Here is a 26738-nt window from a genome sequence, read left to right on the forward strand (position 1 = left end):
GTCGTTGCTCGGCCAAGAGAGCATGCACGAAACCCTAGGTTCATGCCGCAGAAGGCTCATACGAGCTTGACCGGGCAGACAAGATGTTCACGTTTTGTGAAACACGAGGAGAAGGCAATGGAGATAGAGATTTGGTTGTTTTTCAATTCTATGCCCGACAGACCACTGACCTTGGGTTTGGTTGAATCTTTTCCGCCACTTAGCTGTCTCCAAGTGTAGAAGGAAATCACACGGGATAATGGGGCATGGTCAGTATGTCACCACTGGGTACATATCTCGCTGGGCACATACACGATCTGGGCAATGGTAATTCTTGAAGGCGCTTTTGTTCTTTGTTGTTGTTCTTGTTGAATAGGCGGGGTGGCGGGCGGAGTGACGAATGAACAGTGCCATGCAATGGCTACGCTGCAGGTAGCAATGGGGGGGTAATCTCTCGACGTGAGCAGGATTTTGGGTGATGGGAGGGAGGAAGAGACGAGAAGAGATGAACGAAAGCAGGGGACGGGTTTCATGAAGACAACGTGGTGGGTGGATCGTGGTGGTGATAACGATACTTAGTACCTGCTCCCGTTAGAGGTTAATGTTCGAGGTATCATTTATGTTCTTTACTGCTCTTCCATACCGCGAGTCCGGATTCCGGAGTCCGGAGTCCAGATCCACTGCACGGGCAGTCAGGGGTAGTTTGTAGAAACTCCTTCGCCTGGGCGGGTGTTGCGTTTTTGCTTTCAGTGGCAGAGAGAGGGAGGGAGAGATAGAGAGAGAGGGGGGGGAAAATCCAAGAGTGCAATTTTATTGTCATGAGGTCGAGAATGACATTTTGGTTTCCATTCATGTTGTCCCTGAGTAGAGCATACTGCTCCAGAGAACAGCATTATTTCTCCACGCCGACTGCTGTCTGTGGCCTCACACGCTCATTGTTCGACGTGGACATTCTTCTTCCACTTGTGCTTCTCCCCCGGTCTCAATCAAAGCCTTCAAAAGTATCATGTATATCTTTCGCGGTCGCAGTGGCGTGGTTCTGGCGAATCTGCCGGACCAATCTTGCCGTCTCTGCTTCTTTCTCCCTCTCGGCGTCTGTCAGTTTTGCAATCCTGTCGTGTTCTCGTCGGGCGGCCTTCTTGGACCGCTTGACTTCCTTGGTCGCTTTGCGTTCAATCTTCTCCGACCACGCCACGGTACTGCTTCGCTTTTTGTCGTTGAGGTTCTTCTCCTTCTTCCTCTCAGATACGTCTTCTCCCTTCGGTGGGCCTTCCCGGAGAGCTTGCTTCCGTTGCTTCTCTCGCTGTTTGTCCTTGTACGCGTACGTGTCCCAGTCGACGGCGGGCGGGCGGTAGCTGCTTCGATCCCAGGTCTTGAGTTCGGGCATCTTGGGCATCTTCAGCAGGCCCCACGCGGACGCGTGGTCTGTCCAGTCGATGTCGGCGACTCGAAAGATCGACGACGCCTGGTGCTTGGAGTAGCTTCGTACCCAGCTCACGAATGCCTTCTGCGCCTTCTCGTGCAAGCCCCGGTCCTTTAGCACGGCCTTTCGAAACTTCTCTTCGACGGCTCGGCACTCGTCTTCAGTGACGGAGATATTTGGGTCCGTGAGCGGTTCGATTGGCGTTTGCCGGACGCTCAGGAACGACACATAGTCCTCCTCCCGGCCCGGTAGGAGGAACACCACACTCAGACCCTTTCTTCCCGCTCGGCCTGCCCGTCCACAGCGATGGAGAAAGGCTTTGGGGTCCGAAGGAGGATCAATCTGTACGACCAAGTCGACGGATGGAATGTCAAGTCCTCTTGCTGCGACGTCTGTGGTCAGTAGAATTGCTGGAGACACCGAGTTCGTAAACTGGATGAAGTTCTTCTGCCGGACGTTGGCCGGATGCTTGCCGTGTAAAGGCACCAGGATCGTCTCAGATGGCAGGATGGCCGGTAGGAGAGCTTGGAAGTAGTCCACGGCTGCACAGGTCGAGAGATACACTATAGTGCGCAACGGTAGTGTGTCCAAGCCCCTGAGCAGAGTGACCAACGCTGGAAACTTGTGTGAAGCCGGTGTGACAGCGTAGGTCATCCGCAGACTTGCAGGGGTGCGCTTGTCCTCGACACCATTCGCGCCTTTGACTTTGACAGCGATCTTGACCGGGTTCCGCAAGCCGACACGTATGATCTGGTCAACAGCCTCGCTCACACTCGCACTGAACAAACCTGTCCGTCGTTGTTTGGGAAGCAGGTTCAGGATCTTTGTCAGATCGTCTTTGAAGCCGAGATCGAGCAGTCGATCAGCCTCGTCTAGCACCAGCATCTCGAAGGAGGACTGCGGACAGTGGACGTACGGCGAGGAGAGTATCTCCAACAGTCGGCCCGGGGTCGACACTAACACATTTGGCGATGTCTTCAGGAATGTGCTGAGATCCTGCGCCGGAGTAGTGGCACCGCCCAATAGTAACTGCGGGACGATTTTCAATGTCGACGCAGATGCTGCTTCTTGTGCGGTTTCTGGAACAGATTCGTCTGGCGCATCCAATGCCCTGCGCGTGGCCGCTGAAGCAGGGTGAAAGTCCAGCAATGACAATAGGACATTGTAAATCTGCGATGCCAATTCTCTCGTAGGTGAAATGATTATCGCTCCGACGTGATGTTTCTTGATAGGCTCCTCTAGTCTCAACAACTTTTCCACCGCCGGTATAAGAAACGCCAACGTCTTTCCACTGCCTGTGACTGCTTCCACGACCACGTCTTTATGGGCCATGAACAAAGGAATCGTCGACGCCTGTACTGGAGTCATGCGGGAAAAGTTCATGGAAGACAGCGCATCGAGGATCCATGGTGAGATTGCAGGTTCGAGTGAGTCCCACGCTCGAGACTTTGACGACTTTTGCCCTCTGTCGGGCGCCATGTTTTTGGTAAAAGTGCAATGAATCGCAAATTTCCGTCGCTCCCTCTACGCAACTCTACGAGAGAATGCGGGCGCAGGCCAAAAAAGTTACCGGCTAAACATCGGACCCTGAAAAGAGGGCGGATGAAAAAGCAGCCGTATCTTGTTTCCACAATAAGCCATCAAACGGGGCCACTTTAATCCGGTGCCGGCACCGATAAGCGAGGTCAGGCAGAGATTACTGTACTCATACTGTACGAGACCCTTGCATGTGCCATCATGTCAACTTCTTTTATCCAAGGCACAAGTGACATATCTTCTTCCGCTCCCACACCTGCCTGGGCCTGTCTTCATGCGTCATTTTCGTCTTTAAACTGAGGTCATTCTTCTCTTGAACCGACTCACGGTTATCAGGCAAGGATACATGCGACCATCCTTCGCAATGTCGCTACAATAATTTTCTTGACGAGGCTTTGCTCTCCTTGACGCGATCCGGTGCTGAACGCTCTCAGTACGAATCCGAATCCGCCCTATCTCTTGACCCCTCCATTTTCTTCGCTCGGTCGCCCTGGAACCCTCCCGATGTCTTACCAGTATCCCATTCCGGCGACTCCTAGGGTCATCTCGCCTTCGCCCACTCCATCCGAAGCCTCCGACCGTCAGGACTCCTATTTCGCGCCGGTCACGCGGTCTGCAGCCAAAGCCCAGCGACAGAGATCCCCGCAGCCAGAACCGATCCACGAAGAAAAAGATGGCTCGGGTTCGGATTCCAGTGTCGAGAAACGCGCGAGGACGAGGTCGAGAAGCCCAATCCTGTCAGCTGCAGTCCATATGAACGGGGCATCAAGTACCGGTTCCAAGAAGAGGCGCATGAGCGGTCTTCCTACCAAAACCCCAGTCAAAAAATCAGAACCCTTGACAAACGGAACAATCCCAGTTCCACAGCCCAATGGACACCTCTCACCGTACGATCGGGTCAAGAAATCCTGGCGAGAGTTTTCCAGATCACCATCTCCGTTAGGTTTGATCCCACTACACCGACATTACCGAAACCTTATACACAAGCACGAAATCCCTAGAAAACTTCTTCATGTCTCGATAGGATTTTTCACTCTAAGGTTTTACGTCACCGGCATTCAAACGACCTCGATCACGCCCTGGCTGCTTGGTGCCTTGGCAATCATTGCACCAACAGATGTCCTGAGACATCATTCCGAACGCTTCAATCGATTTTATATAAGAGTTCTGGGTGCTTTGATGCGAGAGGCTGAGGTTGACGGCTACAATGGCGTCATCTGGTATCTTTTTGGAGCCTATGTCGCGTTGAAGTTTTCGCCAAAAGACATTGGGGTTGTATCGATATTACTATTGTCCTGGTGCGACACAGCCGCAAGCACAATCGGTCGCTTGTATGGACGTTATACGATCCGCCTTCGCCGAGGAAAGTCTCTGGCAGGCTCCCTCGCTGCATTTCTTACTGGCGCTATCGTCGCCGTTTTCTTCTGGGGTTACCTCGCTCCCCGAACAGGTCCCTTTCCTGACGATCCTGTTGAGGGTTTTATGTTCAAAGACCGACTATCTCTCCCGAATGGGGTTAAGGAACTCCTTGGCTGGCAACCCAGCCAGGGTGTCATTGTTGGCAATGCTGCATTGGCCGTTATGAGTGTGTGTACCGGCATCATCGCGAGTCTCTCGGAGTTGGTAGATTTATGGGGATGGGACGACAACTTGACGATACCGTTATTGAGCAGTGCCGGCCTGTGGGCCTTCCTGAAAGTCTTTGGCTGATGTTTGAGAGACGAACATTCCCTGCTCCACCTGCAAGATTTTCTTTTTGTTACTTCAGCGTCATGTCACCGCATTTCTCATGCCAGGTGTTGGTAGATACCAAGAATGTTAATATTGGCTTTCCAACCGCAACATCGAAGTCTCTTTTCTCTCTTCATTCACACGTGAGGATCCGAAGGCGGGCGGCACCATTGACGAATGGTCGAAATTACACCGGCACGATTCCATCGGTTGAGCTAGTAATATTGCTGCCCGTAACAGGTACCAGACGTCGGATTCAGCCTTTGCTGGGCAATCTCCATCACTTCGAGGGGATTGCTGCAACAGTCCTGACCTGCATCCGTTAGGTTTCGATGTGCCCATGGCGCTAAGATTGGAGCAAGTACCGCAAGAGATTGACTTGCATTTGCGTTAACTCGGATCCGCCCGCCCCTGATCCCTCAGCCTTGCCAACACCAAGTCGAGCAAGGCATATAATCAAGATACCACTGAACTTTCAAGACGGTACAGTCTGCTGGGCCACCCCTCTTTTCCGCCGGACGGACATTTCGAAGAAACTACAGATCCCCTGCTGGACATCCACCTTCCTCGTGTTACTACTATCTAGTGCCAAGTTTGACAAAGCGGCACTCTTGTTCTCAATCTACCACAATAGAACCTTATGGTCAGTCGCAGGCGAGAATTACCGTCGAGCCACGAAGGACACTCTTGCCTAGGCGCCTACATATACTAAGCACTATTTCATCTTGTCCTCCGGGACAGACTGCCGAGGGTACCACTCGCATTCGGGATCTTCCCAGTCTTCACTGAAGTCGATGGTTTCAAAGACGGTGCCGGCGCCCTTTTCCAAGGTGTCGAAGAAACAGAAGTGACACTGGCCCTTTCTGCCCTGCCACCACCCTTGCATGGCCGGCTCGAAGCCCCGTTCTCTCATCTTCGCAAGTCTCTCCGCCATTGGAATCCCTCCCATGTCCCAGGCAATGTGCTGAACGCCTTCTCTCCCGCCGTTGTCGTCGAGGAACTTCTGCATCAGAGACTTCTCACTCCCGCCGGCCAGGGGTTGCATGAGCTCGACCACCAGCGAGTTCTGCTTTGCAAACGCCGCTTTGATTCGGAACAAATCCGTGCCCCGTCTGCCGTAGTGCTGTTGCCGTGGTACAGTGGCGGAGTTGAACTCGAAAATCTGAAACGGGCCGATTCCAAGCATCGTCAGCCCGTCGATCGTTCTGTAGATGTCGGGCGTGACTATGCAGATCTCGGCAATATTCCCTAGCATCCCAGACGGTGATGCACTTGAAGGAGTCATGGCGAGGAAAGAAGGAGATAGGGTCGCGGCCTAATTCTTGGAAGGAATAGAGAATTCTCCCGCAATGCCCTTAAATGTGCGAATATGGCCATTTAAATATATGTGGCTGGCGGCATTTTTCAGTCCAGTTTCACAGTGTATCTTCGTTCGGCCTGGATATGTCAGCTTGGTCTGTCTGTATGACGACCGACCACATAAACGGCTGCCGGGAATGACGCCGACGCGCTTCAAGGCTTGATGCATCGGAGATCCACGGAGCAACATTGAAGAAACTTCTGTACGTGCCCTCCTTAACAAATACAAGAAACTAAAAGGTATTCCACACGCAGATAATCAGTGGAGGAGTGAAGATCTATAGATTCTCAGCATGGTCCAATACGTTCCATGCCACCCATATAGCCTCGCAGAACTTCAGGGATCACGACGCACCCTTCCCGCTCGCGCCATCCATTTTCAAGAATGGCAGCAAGGACTCTCGGGACGGCCAATGCAGTGCCATTCACTGTATGAGGAAACTTCTTTCTTGATCCGGTCGCCTCTTGGATCCGGGTGTCCAACCTCCGGCTCTGGTAATCAGTACAGATTGATACAGAGGTGACCTCGCCCCAACCGTTGTCCCGATTTTTTCGTGACGGGAACATGGCTTCAATATCGATCTTGCGGAACGCACTGGCACCTAGGTCCGAAGAGGGCATCTCTAGAACTCGGCATGGAAGGCCCAGTGAAGACAAAATCTCGGTCTGAATGTCAACCATCTCGTAAAAGGTCTTGCTGGAGTCTCTCGTCCACACATTCTCGTCTAGCACCTCGTTCCCGGCAGCTGGACAGTTGGTCCAGGCAAACATTTCCACCTTGGTAAACTCATGCACGCGATAGAGGCCTCTTGTATCCACTCCACGTGCACCGGCTTCTGCACGAAAACACCGGCTTGACCCAACAAGTTTGATGGGGAGGTCTTCTTCCCGAACCAGCTTCCCTGCATACATGGCTGCCAAAGGAATTTCTGCTGTCGCAGCTAAGCTGCGCGTAGGCTTTCCAGCATCTCTTTCGGATTGTGCCACCTGCCATATTTGCTGCTCATCATTTTGGTCTCGTGGCTGGAATCCGCAAGATGTCGCCATGTGTGAGTATACGAGAGAAGGGGGAGCAACAGCAGACCAGCCGTGCTTCCTCGCAGTTGCCAGAGCGTACTGAATCAGGGCCTGCTCCAGCAAGGCTGCCTCGTTCAAAAGATAATAGAACCCCCACCCGGAGGCCATAGACGCTGAATTGAAGTCGAGTAGCTTGAGTTTGTCTCCGATGATAGAATGGTCCGCTGAACTGCTGTAGGTCGGAGGATTTTTTGGATCGTAGTTGATATAGTTCCGCAGCTTCGGTTCATCGTCAAGCGGCGTCTCCCCGGAGGTCAGATTGGGCAAAGACAAGGCCACAGTGTCGGTTGCAACGGTCAGGTCGCCATGTTCATCTTCCAGCTCTGCTATTTCTTGTTTGACCACCTTCATCTGCGCGACGAGATCAGACTTGTCTCCCTTGGTAGCATTCAATGTCTTCTGTAGGTCTTTTAGCTTCCGCCTTGGCTCGTTCATCCGTCGGTCAAGCTCCTTCATCCGTGACATATTCTCTACGACCTGTCGGGGCACACCCTTGTGGCTGCGGTAGTTCCGCACCAGTACATTGTGTTCGTAGAGCTCGACATTGTCTCGGATCTGACTTAATTGAGGGCGCTGCTTAGGGGCGGTTGTTGCTCTTGGGGGATCAACAGATGTGGCGTAGCTTCTCCGGCACCGAAGCAAGAAGGCCCTAGGATTGTGCACTCGCCTGGACATTGCTTTGTTGACCTAGCACCCGTTTGACTGGATAAACTTCCTTTGCGGAAAGCACGAAACACGAGACGAGGGAAAAGTTGTCTCCGCACGAGCACAACCACTAGCACTAGCGTGAGGAGACCGCGTTTGAAAATTGTCCATTATAAGCATTTTTCAAAGAAAATTGGTCTGATTTGGACCACAAATTGCACACACATTTGCAGCAGCTTGCAGCTGCAGAATGCTGACGTAAGCTGGTGGTGTGGCCTAATGGTAAGGCGTTGCTTTCCGGTGCACAGAGCCTGGCAAAGACTGTGGGTTCGAGTCCCATCACCATCGATCTGGTTTCGTTTTTGTTTTTGTTTTTGTCTCTACCTTTCCGGGGGATTGGCTTTCTGTGGAGGTAGGGACTACTTAGTATGCATGCAGAAGGAATTAGAGTGGCGTGTGCGTTATTGCGCACGAAATTTCCTTACATGTGAGGAGATATACAGTTAGTGACGAAGCATGCAAAGCACGAGGGAAAGAAGAGCGAGAAGAGCAAGAACAGCAGGGTTGAATCACTAGATGAACATCCACAAAATCCTTTTTTTTACAATTTTCGCCATCGCACCCAGTCCGCAGGAACGCAGTGCTCATACTGCCTGCTTCCTCTGTGAAAAGTGATGGCTAATCTACACACAACATCTGCCATCCTGCTGCTATTCCGTTATGATACAAGCCATCATCGCGTATGGACATCATCTCCGACCATACCCCTGATTGTAATTACCTCCTCCTCGTTGACTTTGCCCTTGAGATTGATAGTAGCCGTCACTGGCTGAGCGTCCTCCGTTCTGCTGGTATCGTCTATTATCATATTGATTCTGACTTTGGCCTTGGTTTCCAGAGTTGTATTGGCCCTGGCCACCATGAGCTGGATTCTGGTAGTTGTTGTAGCCACCTTGTCCGCCGCCGTAGCCACCGTAGCTGTTGGCAGGAGCTTGGTATCGATCATACCCGTTTTGATAGCCGTTTTGATAGGGAGGCGGAGGCGGAGGAGGGCCTCCACGTCCTTGTGGTGCATACCGAGGATCAAGCAAGGCAGCAAACGGGTTGTCACTGCCATTACCTCCTTGGTTCGAACCAGGATAAGGCCGGTCTACAGCATAGTTGATCCGACCTCCTCTGTTTTGGTGATCCTGTGGGTCGCGTCTAGAATTGTCGTAAAGTGGTGCGCCTCCAAAATCGCGGCCGGAGTTTCTAGCCTTGGATCTCAAGATGGCAAGATCACTTTTGTCGAGCACCGGAGGAGGCAACACGACCCCTGGGAACAACATGGACTTGTGCACATGAGTAGCAGGAGGCGCAGAGTAGTGAACCATTAATGAATGATCGTCGTCTACCACAGGTTCAAGCTTGATGTCTTCTTCTGGACCGATCAAATCCATGTGTGGTAAGAAATCATCATTTTTCATCACGGTGCCAGCTAATTTCCCCTTCCTCATGGAAAGTTTGACGCCATTCTTACCATCCTTGGCCTTTTTGGAATAGAATTGGAGAGCCAAATCTTCGTAGAGAGGATTTCTGTGGGAGATGATCAAAGCTTCCTTTCCAAGTTCGTTCCTGACACGCTCGTCCTCTGTCAGGAGAGGATATTTGGTGGCCATGGCGTTGAGAAGTCGCTGCTCGTCAATGAAAGGCAGGAGCACGATAGCTTTCCAAGACTGCTTTTTGCCATTCAAGTCGAGGTCGAACTCTTCTGGATAGAAATCAACAATGTCAGAATCTTCATCAGTCATCAGTGGATGAAAAGCCTTCGGGATTGCGTGGTTTGAGGACGCGGGCAAGACGCCCATGAGTTGCTCGTATGGCTTGAAAGGCTTTCCCTTGTCAAATTTGACAGTCATCTCGTCAATGTCCACAAAGTCGGCCGCAAAAGGTGCATAATGATAGGGATAATACCATGTCCATGATGGGCAGCCCTGGAAGTAGTACAGGAGCACCCAACACAAGCCTTCAACGTAGGATCTAGCGACTTTGTGTCGGAACTCAAAATCGTCTGGTGAAACATGAAACTTCTGCTCGTAATAACGCTCCGCGTAGCCAGGCTCCCAAAGTCTCACGGTATCCGGGGGAGGATCGTTGGGATCAGCACTGCTTTGAGGCTTTTCCACGGGCGTATTTCGCCCAGGAGTACCACTGTCCTCGGACTCAGCATCTATCAACTCCGCTTTGCGTTTTCCTAATGCAGACGTAGGCGTTGTGTCAGCAGTCCCGACACCGTTACTGGCCCCAACACTACCATCCTTGGTGGGAGTGCCGGCCGCCTTCTTAGCCAGCATTTGTTCTTTGAGAACTGCTGCTGCACTTTTGTTCGACGTCTGTGTCTTGTCCACGGTGTTTCTGTTGACGATTGCATTGTAGTCCAGCATAGGATAATTTGTGGCTTCGATAGCATCAATCGGTCCAGTAGGGACACGTGCATCGACTCGAGCAGGGACGCGACCACCTAGACTATAATCAGGCGAACTCCGCCGTCTCTTGGGGTTCCGCGCAGCCTCCCGGGCTTCTCGAGCCTGGTTCTCCTGGTCTCGGCGTCGTTGATTGCGCTCTCGCCTATCTTCCATCTCCTTCCTGCGTTTAAAGATGGCATCTTCCTGTTTCGCCAGTCCTTGCAAAATGATCTGGGCTCGAGCAAGGTCCACGCTTCCATCACAAGTCAAGTAACCGCCCATAACTGGAATGTTATCTCTCCAGATAGCAATCAATTTGTCGATACCATCTTCATGAATATCCAAGCTGGGCAGATGAGGTAGGAAGTCGTTGCCAACGAAAAAACACATGAAGACCCAGTCGTCAAGAGCGCGTTCAAGGTCGAAACGGAAAGATTGGCCGGGTACGAACATCTCCGCAGCCAAGTACTCACGCAAGATAGGGACATTCAACCAGACGAAAGGCTTCAGTTCCTCGGTGGTGCCCTTTTCGTCAAAATCGCCAGACTTGGCCTTTGCATTACCTCTGCAGTTCTCGGCATAATGGCCCTGCTGGCCGCAAAGCTTGCAGGTCTTTGCTTTGGCATCTCTGACGTTGACATCTTCTCGAAGGACACGAAAGTGTGGTTCATGCGTGGCAAGCCCGAGCATGATCAAGTCTGCATCAAGTCCATACATGACGTGTCGAGTATTGGGATCATACTCGGGATCAGAGCGCTGAGAACGTATGAACTGCATGATCTTGTGTTCACCCTCACCTGGTACACTGGCATCTGAAATTATAATCTTCAATTCAGCCCAGGCAGGATCAGTGTTGAGCTTCCATTGGACCCAGTAGCGAATAGATTGCGCAAGAATGAACATGAAAGGCGTGCCAGGTGTGATGACATTACTATCCCATGTTTTCTTGATTACTTCTTCGACCGTTGACTCGCTGTCTTCGTCCCTATCCTGCTTTTGTTGACGAAGCAGTGTCTGAAATTCTGCTTTCTTTTCATCCGCCTCTTTTGCATCGCGCGCTGACCTGAAACGACGAGCACGTTGTTGGTTCATTTTCGCACGAGGGGCAACTCCATCTACATCGGTGTCAGTGTTTGCAGTTATTTGGGAGGAACTTGGGCAAAGATACCTATCGCGATCATGAGCAATCTCCTGGGACGGACCATGTTCACCACTCGATCAGTGTATTTGAAGATTTCCAGCATCATTTCACTTTCATTGGCCGGGGGTGGCTTGTTCTCTGGGTGAGAACAGGGATGAACAATACCATTGAAATCGAGGTACAAATTGTGCATCTCCTCGCCATTGGGATTGGGCTTCGTGGTGTCCACGGGATACTGCACGCCATCAATTTCGTAAGGCAATTCCTCGATAACAGGCGTAATGATTTTAGGATATTTCTTGGTAAGCCATCTGAAAAGAGCCGGGACACCCATGATGGGCTAGGGCTAGTACGATGAACCTAAAAGTATGAAGAATCCCTTGACGAGAGCGAGATTAAGAACAACGTTGAGGAGCGCAAGTCGCCCGAAGAGAATAGTTGCGTCCCAACTCCAGATGAACAACGCTGCTATGGGCAGGAAAAGTATCTAGCTGCGGGTTCCGGATGAAGCAGCTATATGCAGAGACGCATCCTGGCTTGAAGGGTGACGAGGGTGGTAGATGTTGACTTCGAGAAGACGCCTTGAAATCTGCGCGTTCTCGACCCAAGAACTTCGAGTAGGCGCAGGCTTGGCGGATGGAGCAAAGACCGAGTCTCAGTGCCACAGCCTCGTATAATCACGTGCGCTGGGGCAAGGCTGTACCACAACGCGATCTAGCATAAGTGCTCCAGTAACTGCAACAGGACACTTTCGAGACTAATGGATGCTGCGTCAAACACTTTCACTACGACAAAGTTGTAACGGACTCCAGAGGTCTACTACAATACTACAAATATGCGCACATTAATTGCTCCACGATGACAGCCAACACAGCGACGCTGAAACCTCCTTCAAGATGATGCGAATACTGGAAGCCCAGGCACCTGCACGGCAGACTGCTACCGATACCATCCAGACCTTAAGTAACCGACTATCGAGTGCAACGCTACTAGAAGATCGCCGAGCTGCCATACTGGGATTGCGAAGCTTCGCAAAACTCTATCCTGCCTCTGTTGCATCTGGAGCACTCCGGGACCTCATCGCAGGCCTCCGAAGAGATGGAGACGATTCCGATACAATCAAAGTGGTGTTGGAGACCCTTTTGATGCTATTCGAGCCAGATGAGAAATCACCAGAGGCTTCAGAAGAGATAACGCTATGGCTGGCTGACGAGTTTACACAACATCAAGACAACGTAACGGCGTTGCTAGATCTTCTGGAATCAGGCGAGTTCTACCTGCGGCTCTACGTCCTACAGATCCTCTCACATATCTCCACTGCACGGCCGCAGAGAACTCAAGAAGCAATCTTTGCGGCGCCGTTGGGTGTTTCCAGGATTACCAACGTGCTCGATGACCGTCGAGAGGCTGTGCGAAATGAAGCCTTGGTACTGCTTGTGGCCCTCACGCCAACATCAGCCGAGTTGCAAAAGGTTGTGGCGTTTGAGAACGCTTTTGATCGTATCTTTGCACTCATTGAAGGCGACGGTGGCCTCTCCCACGGTAGTACCACCGTTCAAGATTGTTTGTCCCTACTTGCAAATCTTTTGAACCTCAACACCTCAAACCAATCTTATTTCAGAGAAATTGGAGGTATCCTTCAGATCAAGAAACAATTCCTTGCGGCTTTGGAGCAGGAAGACTCCGCGGAGGCAATTTCTGCGTGGATGAAGCCTCAGCGAGACATGAATGTATGGGGTTTACTTGGCGTCGTACAATTATTTCTAGCATCTGGCTCCCAAGGAACTGCCTTGAACCAACAATCATTTTGGCAGGCGGGAGTCCTCCCAATTGTTCTGCGCTTTGCTTTTCATCCAGATTTCAGCAGCGGGATCCGCGCAAAAGCCCTACAAGCTTGTGGAGATATCATTCGAGGAAATTCCGGCCTCCAAGAGCGATTCGGCGATCTTCCTGTCCAGATCAAGCAGCTGAATTCCACATCGAATGGACACGTCTCTCAAGCTGCCTCCGAAAAGCCTTCTAAAGACCCTACGCCAGTCTATCAGGATCACAATGTCATTGAATCCCTCCTCGAACTAGCATTAGAGCCAGCACCGCTCGCTTTATTCGACGTGAGATTGGCAGCGACATCCTGTCTCAAGGCTTTTGTAGAGAATCATGGGGGTATTAAAGCCCACGTTCTGCGCAGAGCCATTGAAGGCCATAAAAGTGGGGACGATACCGTCCCTAATATGCTCACGGTTTTGCTGGAGCCGCCTGGAACTCGTAGCACTTCTGATCCTTACCAACAATGGTTTGCTGCTGTCTTGTTCCTCCATCTTCTTTACGACAATGCGGAGACCAAAGAACTTGCATTGACAGTCACAGAAGGCGATGCTGACAATGGTGAAGAGGTTGTCACGTTTATTCAGAGTATTACAAGCAACGTGGTGGCTGGGGTGCAGCACGTTGAGGACGAGCGTGCGTTGCTCGGCTATTTGATGTTGCTGTCAGTGTGGCTTTTTGAGGATCCGGAAGCAGTCAATGACCTACTTGGAGAGGCTAGTAACGTCCACGGTCTCGCTGCCGCTGTGAAGATTGCCAACAGCTCCATGCCTCTTGTGGCAGGACTTTGCGCTTTTCTGCTTGGTATTATCTACGAGTTCTCCACAAAGGATTCTCCTGTGCCTCGGACGAGGCTTCATGCATTGTTGATGTCCAGTCTTGGGCGAGAAACGTATGTGAACCGGTTGACAAAACTCCGGGAAAATGTCTTCATCCGCGATTTTGAGGTTCTGCCTCAGAGTGGAAGCGGCAGCCTACCCGATATCTTCTTCGACAAGACTTTTATCGACTTCTTGAAAGACAACTTTAGCCGATTTTTGCGAGCTATTGATAGGGATCCGAATTTTGAGGTCTCGATCGTGAGCAACGGGGTCCAGAAAGGAGTCTCGAGAGACCTTGTCGATAGCTTGAGGGCCGAGGTCCAAGAACAGAAGCAGGCTTTGGAGACGGCCAACACCGAATTATTGCAGCTAAAGAGGAGATTAGAGCAGGAAGAACTCGATCACCGCAGGACCCGTGAGTCTTTAAGCGTTGAAGTCTCTAGGATCAGGCAAATCAACCAGAGTCTCCAAGACAATCACGAAGACGAACTGAGTAAATTGCAGCAAGAAGCTGCGAAAGAAAGAAGTCTTCTCGTGAAGACCCACGAAGATGAAATACATCGACGCCGCACCGAACATGTCAGCATGGTTGAGACTACCAGAAAGCAGCATCAAGCCGAAGTTCAGAAGTTTGAGCAGCGTCTAAAACTGCTGGAGCAAGAAGCCGCCAGAGACCGATCTGCTCTGATAGAGCAGCACCGACGTGAGATCAATGACTCAGACTCAAAAGCACAGCAAGCTCTCCAGAGGGAAGCAGCAGAAATCCGCGACTTGAAGGCCTCCATTGCAGAGCTAGAGAAACGGCTGAAAAAGAGCCAGGACGAGCATGCCCAGGATCTTCAGACTGCACACGATGAGTATAGTAGTAAGAAGAAAGACCTTGAAGAACGCCTCAAGCGTGCAGAGAGTCGACTTGAAGATGCTGAACAACGTGCTCGACTTCTTGTTGACGAGGTTGACAAGGAGAAAGCTGCACGAAAGGACGTACAAACCGAGCTTGACGATCTTCTGGTTGTTTTTGGTGATCTAGAGGCGAAGAGATTGACGGATAAACAGAAGCTCAAGGAATTGGGACAGGAGGTCTCGGAAGACGAGGATGAGGAGGGAAATGAGGCTGGTAGCGAAGTGACTGAAGACGAGGAGGAGGATGTTGATTAAAAGTTAACAAAAGCTATCGTGATACCCTGTGCTTGCTGTATAATGAACCCTTCACAGGCGGCCATTGACTTCTACCAGTCACCTTCGATGATCATGTCGTCTTCCAAGAATGTGGTCAGCGAGCGGAATGCTGTGGGATCCTATTGCTGCGTCCAGCATCATCCCTACGTTCAATGACGGACTTCTTGCATTATCAATACACCGTGACGTAGTGGCAAAGACTTCGTCGTTCCTCGAACTGTCACCGCTGTCACCGCTGTCACCGCGGTCTCTCCAACGAGCCACGTACGAGTACATGAGGCGGCAAAAGATCAACATTACTAAGTACCTCAGGTACGGAGTATTGGTGTTGTACTCCGACGAGGCTGCCACAGCCTTGGGTGTCCCTGGCCAATCGGAAACTGACACCACGTGCCCGCCAAGATTTCGGAGATCCTCTGCAGCATTGCCTTCCTGACTCATGTTTGAGCACAAAATTCCTGTCACCAGCAAGGGTGACTGCTACATACAACCATGGCGGTCGATTTTGCGGCAGAAGAAGCTGCCACGCTCAAGCGCTGGAGAGAAATCGACGCCTTCCAGACACAACTGCGCCTGTCACAAGGCAACAAGCCGTACACTTTCTACGATGGACCGCCGTTTGCGACCGGTCTCCCTCACTATGGCCATTTGCTGGCTTCGACCATAAAGGACATCATACCAAGATATTGGTCCATGAAGGGCTACTATGTTGAACGAAGATTCGGTTGGGACACTCATGGGCTGCCCATTGAGTATGAGATTGATAAGAAATTCAACATCTCTGGGCCAGCTGCCGTGAAAGAGATGGGTATTGCAAAATACAATGCGGAGTGCAAGGCTATTGTGATGAGATATGCCACTGAGTGGAGGGAGACCATTGACCGGTTGGGACGATGGATTGACTTCGACAATGATTACAAGACCATGAACGCCACTTTCATGGAGTCTGTATGGTGGGTGTTCAAACAGCTGTACGACCAAGGACAGGTATATCGCAGCTACCGAGTAATGCCTTTTTCTACCGCGCTGAGCACACCCCTAAGCCAGCATGAAGCACAATCAAACTATAAAGAAGCTCAGGATCCCGCTGTTGTGATCGCGTTCCCGCTCGAAGAAGACCCAAACACCAGTTTCCTAGCGTGGACGACCACCCCCTGGACCTTACCATCCAATCTTGCACTGGCTGTCAATCCAAAGTTTGAATATATCAAGTTCTTGGACAATGAATCTGGCAAACAGTACATTATGCTCGAAAAGCTACTTCGAACACTGTACAAGGATCCGAAGAAGGCCAAGTTTACCATCCTGGAAAAGATCAAGGCTCCCGAACTGAAGGGGAAACGCTATTTGCCCCCTTTCAATTATTTCCACGAAGATTTCAGAGACAGCGCTTTCAGAGTCGTCCTCGCAGAGTACGTGACAGACGACGATGGCACTGGGATTGTGCACCAGGCCCCCGCTTTCGGTGAAGACGATTTCAGGGTTGCTTTTGAGAATGGCATCGTCAGTCACCACAAGCTGCCCCCGAATCCCGTAGATGATACCGGCCGTTTCACGGCTGAAATCACGGATTTTGTGGGTCAGCATGTAAAAGAAGCCGACAAACATATCATCAAACACTTGAAGACTTCAGGCAGACTCGTCCGAGAAAGCCAACTGACCCATCAGTATCCCTTTTGTTGGCGCTCAGACACCCCTTTGATCTATCGCGCAATTTCGGGGTGGTTCGTTAATATCGCTGGAAACGAGAAGGTTCCCAGCATCATTCCAGATATGCTTGATGGGATTGCCAAGTCGCACTGGGTCCCGAATTTTGTCAAAGAGAAACGCTTTGCGGAATGGATCAAGAACGCTCGCGATTGGAATATTTCCCGAAATCGATATTGGGGAACACCCATTCCGCTGTGGGCCAACGAGGACTACTCTGAAGTCATTGCCATTGGGAGTGTTGAGGAGCTGAAAAGCTTGAGCGGCTATCCTGGGGAGATTACCGACCTGCACCGAGACACTGTCGATGAGATCACCATCCCAAGCCAGAAGGGTAATGGTGTCCTGAAGCGGGTGGAGGAGGTATTCGACTGCTGGTTTGAGTCTGGAAGCATGCCCTACGCTTCATCTCATTATCCTTTCGAGAATTCCGAACGCTTCGAAAAGACTTTCCCTGGCGACTTCATCGCGGAGGGTCTCGATCAGACTCGAGGATGGTTCTATACTTTGGTCATTCTGGGTGTCCATCTGAAGAAAATGCTGCCTTTCAAGAATTGCGTTGTCAACGGCATCGTCCTAGCCGAGGACGGCAAAAAAATGTCCAAACGTCTGAAGAACTATCCAGACCCAACTACGGTCATCGACAAGTATGGCGCAGATGCTCTCCGTTTGTACATGATCAATTCTCCCGTCGTCCGAGCAGAGCCATTGAGGTTTAAAGAGACCGGTGTCAAGGAAATCGTCTCCAGAGTATTACTACCCTTCTGGAACAGCTACAAATTCTTCGAAGGACAGGTCGAACTCCTCAAGAAGGTGGAGGACATTGACTACGTGTTCGATCCTGCAGCAGAGAAGACGAACACCAATGTAATGGATAAGTGGATTCTTGCAAGCTGCCAGAGTCTACTCAAGTACATCAACGAGGAGATGGCTGCCTATCGGCTCTACACGGTCGTTCCCGGATTGCTCAATTTGATTGATGAGACTACAAACTGGTACATCCGATTCAATCGCAAGCGTCTGAAGGGTGAGCTCGGATTGGACGATACTCTTCACGCTCTCAACACGTTGTTCGACGTTTTGTTCACTCTAGTAAGAGGGCTGGCGCCTTTTACTCCATTCATTGCCGACCTTATCTATTCTAAGCTCCTTCCCTACATTCCCAAGTCATTGTACAGCGAAGACATGCGAAGCGTTCATTTCTTATCATTCCCCGAAGTCCGCGAGGAGCTCTTCAATGAAGTTGTCGAACGGCGGGTGGGTCGCATGCAGAAAGTTATTGAGCTTGCCCGGCAATCACGAGAACGCCGATCCATGGGATTGAAGACACCCCTCAAGACACTCGTTGTCATCCACAAGGACCAGCAGTATCTCGACGACGTCAAGTCACTCGAAGGATATATCACCGAGGAACTGAACGTGCGAGATCTAGTATTGTCGTCAGATGAGGAGAAGTACAATGTGCAATACAGCGTGACTGCGGACTGGCCTGTTCTTGGAAAGAAGTTGAAGAAGGACGTGCAGAAGGTGAAGAAGGCGCTCCCAGACGTGACCAGCAGCGAATGCAAGGAGTACTTGTCCTCAGGAAAACTCACAGTCGCTGGCATCGAATTAGTCGAGGGTGATCTGGTGATCCGAAGAGCACTGAAAGAAGACGATGCATCCCGACACCAGGAAACGAACACAGATAACGATGTGCTGACAATTCTAGACGCAGCCCTCTATCCTGAACTGGCACAAGAAGGTGTTGCTCGGGAGATCATCAATCGTATACAACAGCTACGAAAGAAAGCCAATCTTAAGCCCACCGACGACGTGAAGATGGAGTACAAGGTGCAAGCAGATCCCGACAAGGTTGGAATCGAGGAAGTCTTTGAACAGCAAAGCGGCTTTATTGAGAAGGCGCTGAGACGACCTGTAGACAAACATGTCGTTACGGAAATTGACGGGCAGATACCGAACGAAGTTCAGGACAACATCATCGCCGAAGAGATCCAAGAAGTTCAGAAAGCCACCTTCTTGCTGCGATTGCTAAAGTTGTGAGGTAATTACTAGGTTGGTGCCGGACAGATTTCTCGAGGATGGATGAAATGAGAAAAAGCGGTATGGTTTCGAAAGACAGGAATAGATGACAAACAACCAGGTCAGAAATGCCTGCAAGATATCATGACTTCTTTGCATGTTTCTGTGGGAAACTATCAGTGACAAAGAACTAGAAGAAGGCTCGATGAGGATTAAAAAGTGACGAAGCTCTCTAGCATGCTCGATCTCGTCAAGCGTGAGAGACGGTGCTCTATGCAGTAGACGAGGAACATGACATGAAGAAAAGATTCACGTACCAAATAACAGTCCTTCAGATGCATGAATTCCTTTGCACACATATCTTGGTGTGTTGATTGGTAGTCTGCAAGTATGCACTTTCCATATGCCGTGGCCTGAAAGTATGGTTTCCGTTAGCTGAATAGTCTCCTTGTGAGCAGCGATCCTCGTCCTGCTGATAAAATCAAAACACCAGGGGAACCTCGAGCTCCGGCTAGACGCCTGGTTGATCGTCCGCGCCTTGGTGACTGTCGTTGAAGCAATTCTAACGCAACGAGTCCCAGCTACCACTCGGTCTGCGAGTGGAGGCAAGGAGCATCCCACGAGGCATGAACTGGTTGACTTACTTCAACTGAGCACTTTGCTGTGGCTGCCGCAAACTTTTCGATGGGCCTAGCACGGCCTGATATCGTCGGCATTTTGAAAGAGTTGAGAAGAGCCGTTGGTGTTCTTTTGAATGTTGCTTTAAACGCGTTCGTGCAGCTCGAATATATTTTATCGTGATGTGCCGGGTAGGGGGTTCAGAACCTTTCTCAAACCCGTTTTCAATAGCAGGGCATCTCTCTTTCTCTCACAGCGATCTATCGATTCCCCGAATCTCCCATCAAAGGCTTCAAGTTTCACTGAAAAAGTGTACAAGTACCATTGGTTCGCTCATTCGTGCTTATAAGCGTACAAACTTGGGATCATGCTCGACATTGAAATTATGGATGACTACGTCGGAGCATATCAGTGCCCTTACTAGCGAAAACAGCGGCTATGGCTCGATACTTTACCGGATGGATTTGTCTAGCTATGCAACGTCATACATACGTCATTCAGTTCTGAGAGCGCGAGATGGATTTGAATGAACGAGAGCGCGTCCAGCGTTTGCTGTTCGCTGCGTTGTGTGAACTGCCAGTTGCTCCCCATTGAACCTCGAACAGATCTTCAACCTAGAACAACTAAAAGACCCAAGACGAAGTCGACATTACCCTCTCTCTGACACTCTTATCTTCAAACTCCCTCCCTTCCTCATCCTGTCTGATCCGAACCAACCTCGCCTGAAACTTGTACCTGAGTTGTTTATTGTCTCGACCTCACTCGCCTACGGAGTACGAACCTCAAGCCCAATACAGTTCCATTCTAAACCACGACAAACTCTAAACCACCTGCGTCCAACAACCCATGTCTTCTCACGGTCACACCCACGGGCACACGCCCAACCACCCGGCGACGCACGCAAAAGCAGTCGACCCATCCGCACCCTCGCACCAGCACCTCACGAAGAACCCGACGCACTACGACGCATCTGACAACACGACGACCTTCCAGTCGACCGACCCCAGCACCGACGCACACGCCAAACCTTCCTCCAAGATCGTGGGCGACCTCAAGGGCATGGCCCACGGCGTCGCGGGATCCCTGGAGGCAGCGACCGGCACCCTCCTGCGGAACAAGAACATGCAAGAAAAGGGCTTTGAGAAGATGAGCGAAGAGGACCAGAGACTCGCCGCGAAGTCGGGCAAGCCTCCTGTTGGAACGACGGCAGTTGACGCCAACAGCCCTGAAGCCGCCGCCAGTCAACGCGGACACACGACGACGGAATTGTTAAAGTGAAAAAAAACAAAATAGCCACTTTGGATCGCGCATGATACACACAGCTACAGACACAAGACAGACACACACCCACACACACGAAGACACGAACAGAGATACCAGACGGACGGTCGGACAATTCAAGACAAACTGAAGTTAACATTGTAACGATCCAATACAAAAATATCTATCAAAGGCCTCGAATGGGACTGGCAGCCGATCAAGTATGCTTTAATAGAGACACGGACAGTATATGGTTAATGGACGATGGATTTGGGTGCTGGAGATGTGAGACACTCAAGACAGTGTACCCCAGAGCATTTGTCCAGGCCTCAGGTTGTAAACCTAAGTTAGGTACCTGCTAAGTGACGGCCGTTTATGAATTGATTCATGGAATTAGCTTCCTGATGTATTGTTCCTGGGCTCGTCCCGAAGTACCTATACACAGGTACAGTGAAGAAAGCTACAGTGATCGTTCAATGGCCATTCTTAGCTTGCCTCGAGTTGATGACTGCGTCTCTCCCCGAGTGGGTCGTGTGTCACGAGAATCCTCCGTACAATCCGAGGCGGAGGGACAGGGACAACCCCAAAAGGAGCAGCGTTAAAGCCAACGCATGTACCAAAGCAAGATTTGTTACAGGAAGCAACATGTTCATTTTAATATCTCGTCTCTGATATGGCATGATTGATGCTGGGTTGTTATATGTAAAAAAGAGGAGGCAAGCGCAGTCGAATTGACAATCATTTGAGCAAGCTCTGACGGTTGTCGGTAATTCACTTTGTCCATCCTACTCTTTTTCCCGCAGGGCATCCAACGTGGCTTCAGCAACAGCGAGATTGCTGTCATCCCAGCCACGACGGCTCGAGTGCATAAGTCAAACTCGACTCATTGACCCATACTGTAAGCGATGCCGACCGGTTCAAGATTCAGGCTGATTGTATTTAATCTGCTCCGATCTGCTATGCTTCATCGACCTGTGAACCTGCCTTGTTCGCCGGGATCGAAATGCCTCCATCGACAGACAGGGAGTGTAGCTGGGAACACCACGTGATTAGAAACGTATGATGACGAGGCAATACATGTCCTCAGATGCAATATTATAGACGTATTTTCCAACACGCAGCTCTGCGTGTGGTGACAGGCTTTTCTTCGCAGTGTCCAAAATCAAAAACACCATCATTCTTCGAAAAAGAATCCGTCATCACCAGTTTTCTGTACACCACTCATCCGATGTTCATGCGTCCTTGACCGGGCTAGTCCATTTTCGTCGATTCTTTCGTCCTCTGGCTCTCGAGAGCCGCCGAAACGTTCCTCCATGGTGCTTTCGTCAACAAAAGTGAATCCTCGGAAGGCGTTTTGCATGGTGGGTGACAATGGCGTCGAGGCCGGGTTGGCGCCAGCGGCCAGAGCTGCCGCTCGGGCGTTAAGAGATGACGACGTGTTCAGGGCATTGGTAAATTCGGGGTCAAAGTTCGACGTGTCGGCCACAGAGGACAATTTTGGTTTGAACGGAGGAATGAGCATTTTCTTACCAAGCGCGTCCCAGTTGACATCGGCAAAGAAAGGATGCGCCATCAACTCATCAGCATCACCATTGGCGCCTAGCCGATGTCTGGGATTGCGGTTCAGAAGCCCCTTGACGAAATTCCGGCCTTCAGTGCTCAGAGCATCTCTCGGGAAGCGTACTTTGCCGAAGGCAATGTTCTTGTACATTTGTTGGGTGTCCTCGGCGTAGAATGGACTCCAGCCGCAGCACATTTCGAAGACCAGAACACCGAGTGACCAGAAGTCGACCATTTTAGTATATCCTTGCTCGTCAAGCAAGACCTCTGGAGCCAAGTACTCAGTGGTTCCACAGAATGTGTTGGTTGTATCATCCTGGGTCAAGTTGGCCTTAGACAGGCCAAAATCACACAAAGCAATGTGACCATTGGCATCAAGGAGAATGTTCTCGGGCTTCAGATCGCGGTATACTATGTTGTGTTCGTGCAGGTGCTTCAAGGCGAGGATGAGCTCTGCAATATAGAACTTCGCACGATCCTCTTTGAAGCGACCTTCCTTCTGAAGATGCCAGAATAACTCACCGCCCGACATGAAGTCCGTAACTAGGTAGAGGTCCGTTGGTGTTTGGAAGGAGAATTTGAGGCCGACAATGAATGGAGACTCGGTAGTGGCCGTCCGGACCAGAATATTCCTCTCTCCAATGGTGTGCTGTATTTCTTTCTTCTGTATTATGACTTTCTTGGAAAGTACCTTCATGGCATAGATCCGCCCGGTGTCCTTCTTCCGGACTTGGTAGACTTGACCAAATGTACCCTTGCCTATTAGTTTGAGGATCTGGAAGTCGTTAGGTCCAAAGTGTTTCTTGTCGACCTTGGTGAAATGCATTCTGATATGGATTTCTCCAGTTATATCATGGTCTTCAGGACTTCGAGCTTCCAGCCGGAAGAAACCCTCCAGATCTGGTTGCTGCTCTGAAAGGTTTAAACAGAGACGGACATGACCCAAGAATGCCTCGGACTGGCGGTCGTAGACGGTTACATCCAGTTCAGATTGATGACTGACCACATCGCTGGGAAGTGGTTAGATAATGTGAAAATGCACAACAAAACAAGACTTACAATGTAGCCTCGCGATCCCACTGTGGATCAGTCACTTTGGTAAGTCCACGGTCATCACCGGTTCCGTTTGTGCTACTCTGGCGACTTCGCATCGGGATGGCCATCGGCTTGCCCATGTCGCTGTCTGTCCTACGAATAGGGATAGACTGTAATGCACCGACAGGGCCTTTTCGGTCGTCATCATCCACATCCATCTTGTCATGTCTCGGCCCTTTCGAAACATACTCGTTCCATTCAAATTGGCAGACCACGTAGGGGTCATATGATGGCTTCAGATTCCGTCCCTCAGCTATCTTAATGGATAACTTGCCACGGGGGGCGTTGGTCGGAATTTGCTCTTTCTGTAAACTTTTATCTGTCAAATCAACATTGCTGTCCCCAGCAGTCGTACTTGTGCTGGATAACGGCGATCGCGTGTCAACTCGTCGATCTTCTTGTGACAAGGCTCGGGGTGTGAGAGGAGGTGTGTTCTTTTTACGCGGCCGGTCGGCCACGCGCGAAGTTAGCTCATGAGTCTCTTCCAAAATCTCAGAGGACAGTGGTTCAGCAGAACTTGGAGATAGAGGTTTGGGGCTTTGAGGTCGTGAAGAGTGAGTGGATGATGTAGGGTTAGAGATGTGTGCCGCAGAAACATTGCTTTTTGTAACGCTAGAGACGGGTAAGGACTGGTGCCGACGGTCTTTCACCGCAGAGGCGCTCTTGGGTAGTACAAAGTTCCTCAGAGCCTGGGTGATGGAAGCCAGACCACCGTCCAGCATCGACGAGCCGTTCTCTGCAACCTCTCCATCTCGATTCACCACCGAAGCGGCAGACGAAATGGGCGTAGGTGGCATCCGAGAATTATCAGCCTGCGTGACGGGCTGCGTGGACTCGCCCTGAGGCTCCTCAGGTGGTGGCGTGGACACCGGTGCTTGTTCCCGCTCCACCATCACCATCGAGCCTATGGACGCAGATGACATCCGTCGGTCGTCATGTTTCTCCCTGCTCTTTAACGAGGAATGTGCAGGCCCGTCATTCTTTTCAGGGCTTGTGGCAGCTTGTAATGACCGTGACGCTGCATCTTGAGAAGGATCTCTACCCACCTGGCCAAAGTAGCTGTGCATAATTCCCGGTAGCCGTTTATCGTGAAGATCGGGCTGGGGCGTCGCTACGCCTGAAGGAGTGGGCGATCCCGACCCAATTCCATCACCGATATCATCGCGGAGCTGCTGCCTGGCACTGCTGTAAGAAACATTAGCAACTAACTTCCAGAAAACTACCACAGCGCAGTGAATAGACGTCGACAAGTACGCAAATGGTGGCGAGTCGGGAGGGTTCGGTGACAGATTGATCTCGACACCGTCCCAGCTGTATACAAGACGTATCGTGGGCAAAGCAGTATGAGATATTGGTACTCGGAAGTGAGTCCATGTCACGACTGTCTCGTCCCCTTCATCCGGTCTCCCGTAAATGACTCGGATCACGAAGCACTTGGGTAAGAGGGATTTGCGAACATACTTTTGTGCCATGGCTTGTCTCAGCAGGTCTGCAGGATCCTGGTTTAGCCCTGTCTGCGCCATGTTGGCGACACGCTTTAAAAAGTCCTCCTCTCTGCAAATCTGCCACTGGTGTACGGTCCTCAGTATTCAGGCTGAACGTCACAGCTCCTGGCGTACGGAGGGCACGGTTCCCTGAGTCTTCCGGACACAGGCTCAAAGGAGTGACGAAAGTGGTGCAGAATTTGGAGATTCTCGGAAGCTGGTCGGCAGGGGTCGCAGGTAGGTCTCGGAACGCCTGCAGGTTAAAATGAAAGTCAATCGTCAGTGAGGCGGGAAGTTGGAGGATATGAGAGGAAGATGCCGGAGGCGAAGGAGTCGGTAATGACAGCGAGTTATAGAGAAGCGGCTGGTGACGGTGATATAATCGAGTTGCAGGTGCTGAAAAAATATCCTTTTGAGATTCTGGCCAGCTTATGGTACACCCGGCGTAGTCGAGAACTGTTCTCGTGGTCTGTGTGGGATGGGGTAAAAGAGTGGTTCGATGATGGCGAACGAAGGGCGGAAGCGCAAGTGCAAGGATTGTGCGGGCTGGTGAGGCCAGAGCCTAGAGGAAATATTGCTTTCCAGGGCCGATGTCATAGGGCAGGAGGCCAATCCAGACGAGGGAAATAATACGAGCCGCACACCCAACCCTGTCAATCTGGTTGATTCTTTAGGTGGGATGGGGGCGTGGCTACGCTGTTTAGGTTGGGCCGATAGCCAATATCGATAAGTCTAAGGACGCCCCTCGTTCAGGTAGGTACACTTGTTACGCAGTTCCCAGTCCGCAGTTTGCCAGCCGCCTTGACGGCTACACACTGTTTTGCCCCTCTCTATCTCTCGCTGTGATGGCCCCTCGCTCGGGCAAGGCAAGGGCAAGGGCACGAGTATTCTGCAAGGGCGACGGCCAGAGCAAACATACCCCAGGTAATACTGGGACTTCAGGTGGTCACCCTTGCTGGAGTGTTGCGATGCTCGATCTGGCCCAACGCTCAACCGTGCTCAACAATGGGCTGTGCTTCAGGCTTTACTAGGGAGGAAGGACTATTGCGCGGCAAAACAAATCGTCTCTCGGTGACTGTGCCCCAGTTGAGAGACGCGACCGGTGGCCGAAGGAACGTCATTTATTACTTGTCACCAATTCCTCTCGCCTAGGATGACCGTGTTCACTTTCTGACACCCCGGTTCATGACTCCTGCCTCTGAGATGTTCTCTAAAAACCGTCTAAGTGGCTCTTATTCCATTTCCACATTCTCTGCTAGGAGGAGGTTTCCAGTGGGAAGCCCGGCCGAGAGAGCGCGGGTGAAAGATGCAGCGGTAGGCAAACCGTCGCAATTTGCATGTGCAAATGGGCACTTTCACCAGCACTTGATTCGACCAGAGCAAAATTTTATCGCGCAAAGCAAATAGTCCCAGCAGATGCACGCATCGCCTCGGCTTACACGCAAGGCTAAAGGGCCCATGTTTTGTCCTACCCAACAGGTCTCTGAGAATAGATTCTGATATTATTGTGCGGCATGGAATAATAAGTGCAGTTTCGGCTATCTGCTGGACTGTTGTTTGTCGTCCACCGCATGACTTATCCGCGCAAATATGGTGGTGGTGATTTGTTGCGATTCCAGGACATGCGCCATTTCCATGCAGATCGACATGGTGGGCAACTGCGTACCTCTTCACCGATGAATCAAGTCCTGCCTCATTAGGTGGGTTGTAGAAATGTGCGGCCGCTCCGTGTACCTAAATTTCAGTTTGTTGGATGACAGCGGCTGTGATGTTAGCCTCTCAACTAGAAATGTCACCAACGGTTGAGAAGCCACGGCATTACTACCTTGTAGA

At 51.0% G+C, this 26738-nt stretch overlaps 9 protein-coding genes and 1 non-coding gene across 10 annotated transcripts; 5 read left to right on the top strand and 5 right to left on the bottom strand.

The window, feature by feature from the left end:
* Window positions 1-961: 961 nt before the first annotated feature.
* On the bottom strand, window positions 962-2881 carry PV08_11380 (uncharacterized protein; the record flags this gene model as incomplete). Its single annotated transcript, XM_016385689.1, has 1 exon — window positions 962-2881. One exon carries the CDS (start codon window positions 2879-2881, stop codon window positions 962-964), a length of 1920 nt encoding a protein of 639 aa, XP_016230633.1.
* A 561-nt stretch (window positions 2882-3442) lies between these two features.
* On the top strand, window positions 3443-4648 carry PV08_11381 (uncharacterized protein; the record flags this gene model as incomplete). The annotated part of the gene is made up of 1 exon (XM_016385690.1): window positions 3443-4648. The coding sequence occupies one exon, from the start codon at window positions 3443-3445 to the stop codon at window positions 4646-4648; it is 1206 nt and encodes a 401-aa protein (XP_016230634.1).
* Window positions 4649-5384: 736 nt separating this feature from the next.
* On the bottom strand, window positions 5385-5954 carry PV08_11382 (uncharacterized protein; the record flags this gene model as incomplete). Its single annotated transcript, XM_016385691.1, has 1 exon — window positions 5385-5954. The coding sequence occupies one exon, from the start codon at window positions 5952-5954 to the stop codon at window positions 5385-5387; it is 570 nt and encodes a 189-aa protein (XP_016230635.1).
* A 362-nt stretch (window positions 5955-6316) lies between these two features.
* Window positions 6317-7780, bottom strand: PV08_11383 (serine-tRNA ligase; the record flags this gene model as incomplete). The annotated part of the gene is made up of 1 exon (XM_016385692.1): window positions 6317-7780. The coding sequence occupies one exon, from the start codon at window positions 7778-7780 to the stop codon at window positions 6317-6319; it is 1464 nt and encodes a 487-aa protein (XP_016230636.1).
* A 235-nt stretch (window positions 7781-8015) lies between these two features.
* PV08_11384 lies at window positions 8016-8098 on the top strand. Its single transcript has one exon. It is a non-coding gene; the product is annotated as a tRNA-Arg (tRNA).
* A 401-nt stretch (window positions 8099-8499) lies between these two features.
* On the bottom strand, window positions 8500-11669 carry PV08_11385 (uncharacterized protein; the record flags this gene model as incomplete). The annotated part of the gene is made up of 2 exons (XM_016385693.1): window positions 8500-11309; window positions 11363-11669. The coding sequence occupies 2 exons, from the start codon at window positions 11667-11669 to the stop codon at window positions 8500-8502; spliced, it is 3117 nt and encodes a 1038-aa protein (XP_016230637.1).
* A 562-nt stretch (window positions 11670-12231) lies between these two features.
* PV08_11386 (uncharacterized protein) lies at window positions 12232-15138 on the top strand (the record flags this gene model as incomplete). The annotated part of the gene is made up of 1 exon (XM_016385694.1): window positions 12232-15138. The coding sequence occupies one exon, from the start codon at window positions 12232-12234 to the stop codon at window positions 15136-15138; it is 2907 nt and encodes a 968-aa protein (XP_016230638.1).
* Window positions 15139-15651: 513 nt separating this feature from the next.
* On the top strand, window positions 15652-18909 carry PV08_11387 (isoleucine-tRNA ligase; the record flags this gene model as incomplete). The annotated part of the gene is made up of 1 exon (XM_016385695.1): window positions 15652-18909. The coding sequence occupies one exon, from the start codon at window positions 15652-15654 to the stop codon at window positions 18907-18909; it is 3258 nt and encodes a 1085-aa protein (XP_016230639.1).
* Window positions 18910-20352: 1443 nt separating this feature from the next.
* On the top strand, window positions 20353-20784 carry PV08_11388 (uncharacterized protein; the record flags this gene model as incomplete). The annotated part of the gene is made up of 1 exon (XM_016385696.1): window positions 20353-20784. The coding sequence occupies one exon, from the start codon at window positions 20353-20355 to the stop codon at window positions 20782-20784; it is 432 nt and encodes a 143-aa protein (XP_016230640.1).
* Window positions 20785-21940: 1156 nt separating this feature from the next.
* On the bottom strand, window positions 21941-24944 carry PV08_11389 (uncharacterized protein; the record flags this gene model as incomplete). The annotated part of the gene is made up of 2 exons (XM_016385697.1): window positions 21941-23336; window positions 23386-24944. The coding sequence occupies 2 exons, from the start codon at window positions 24942-24944 to the stop codon at window positions 21941-21943; spliced, it is 2955 nt and encodes a 984-aa protein (XP_016230641.1).
* Window positions 24945-26738: the final 1794 nt, after the last annotated feature.

This window comes from Exophiala spinifera, assembly GCF_000836115.1.
Source record: "Exophiala spinifera strain CBS 89968 unplaced genomic scaffold supercont1.9, whole genome shotgun sequence".
Taxonomy (NCBI): domain Eukaryota; kingdom Fungi; phylum Ascomycota; class Eurotiomycetes; order Chaetothyriales; family Herpotrichiellaceae; genus Exophiala; species Exophiala spinifera.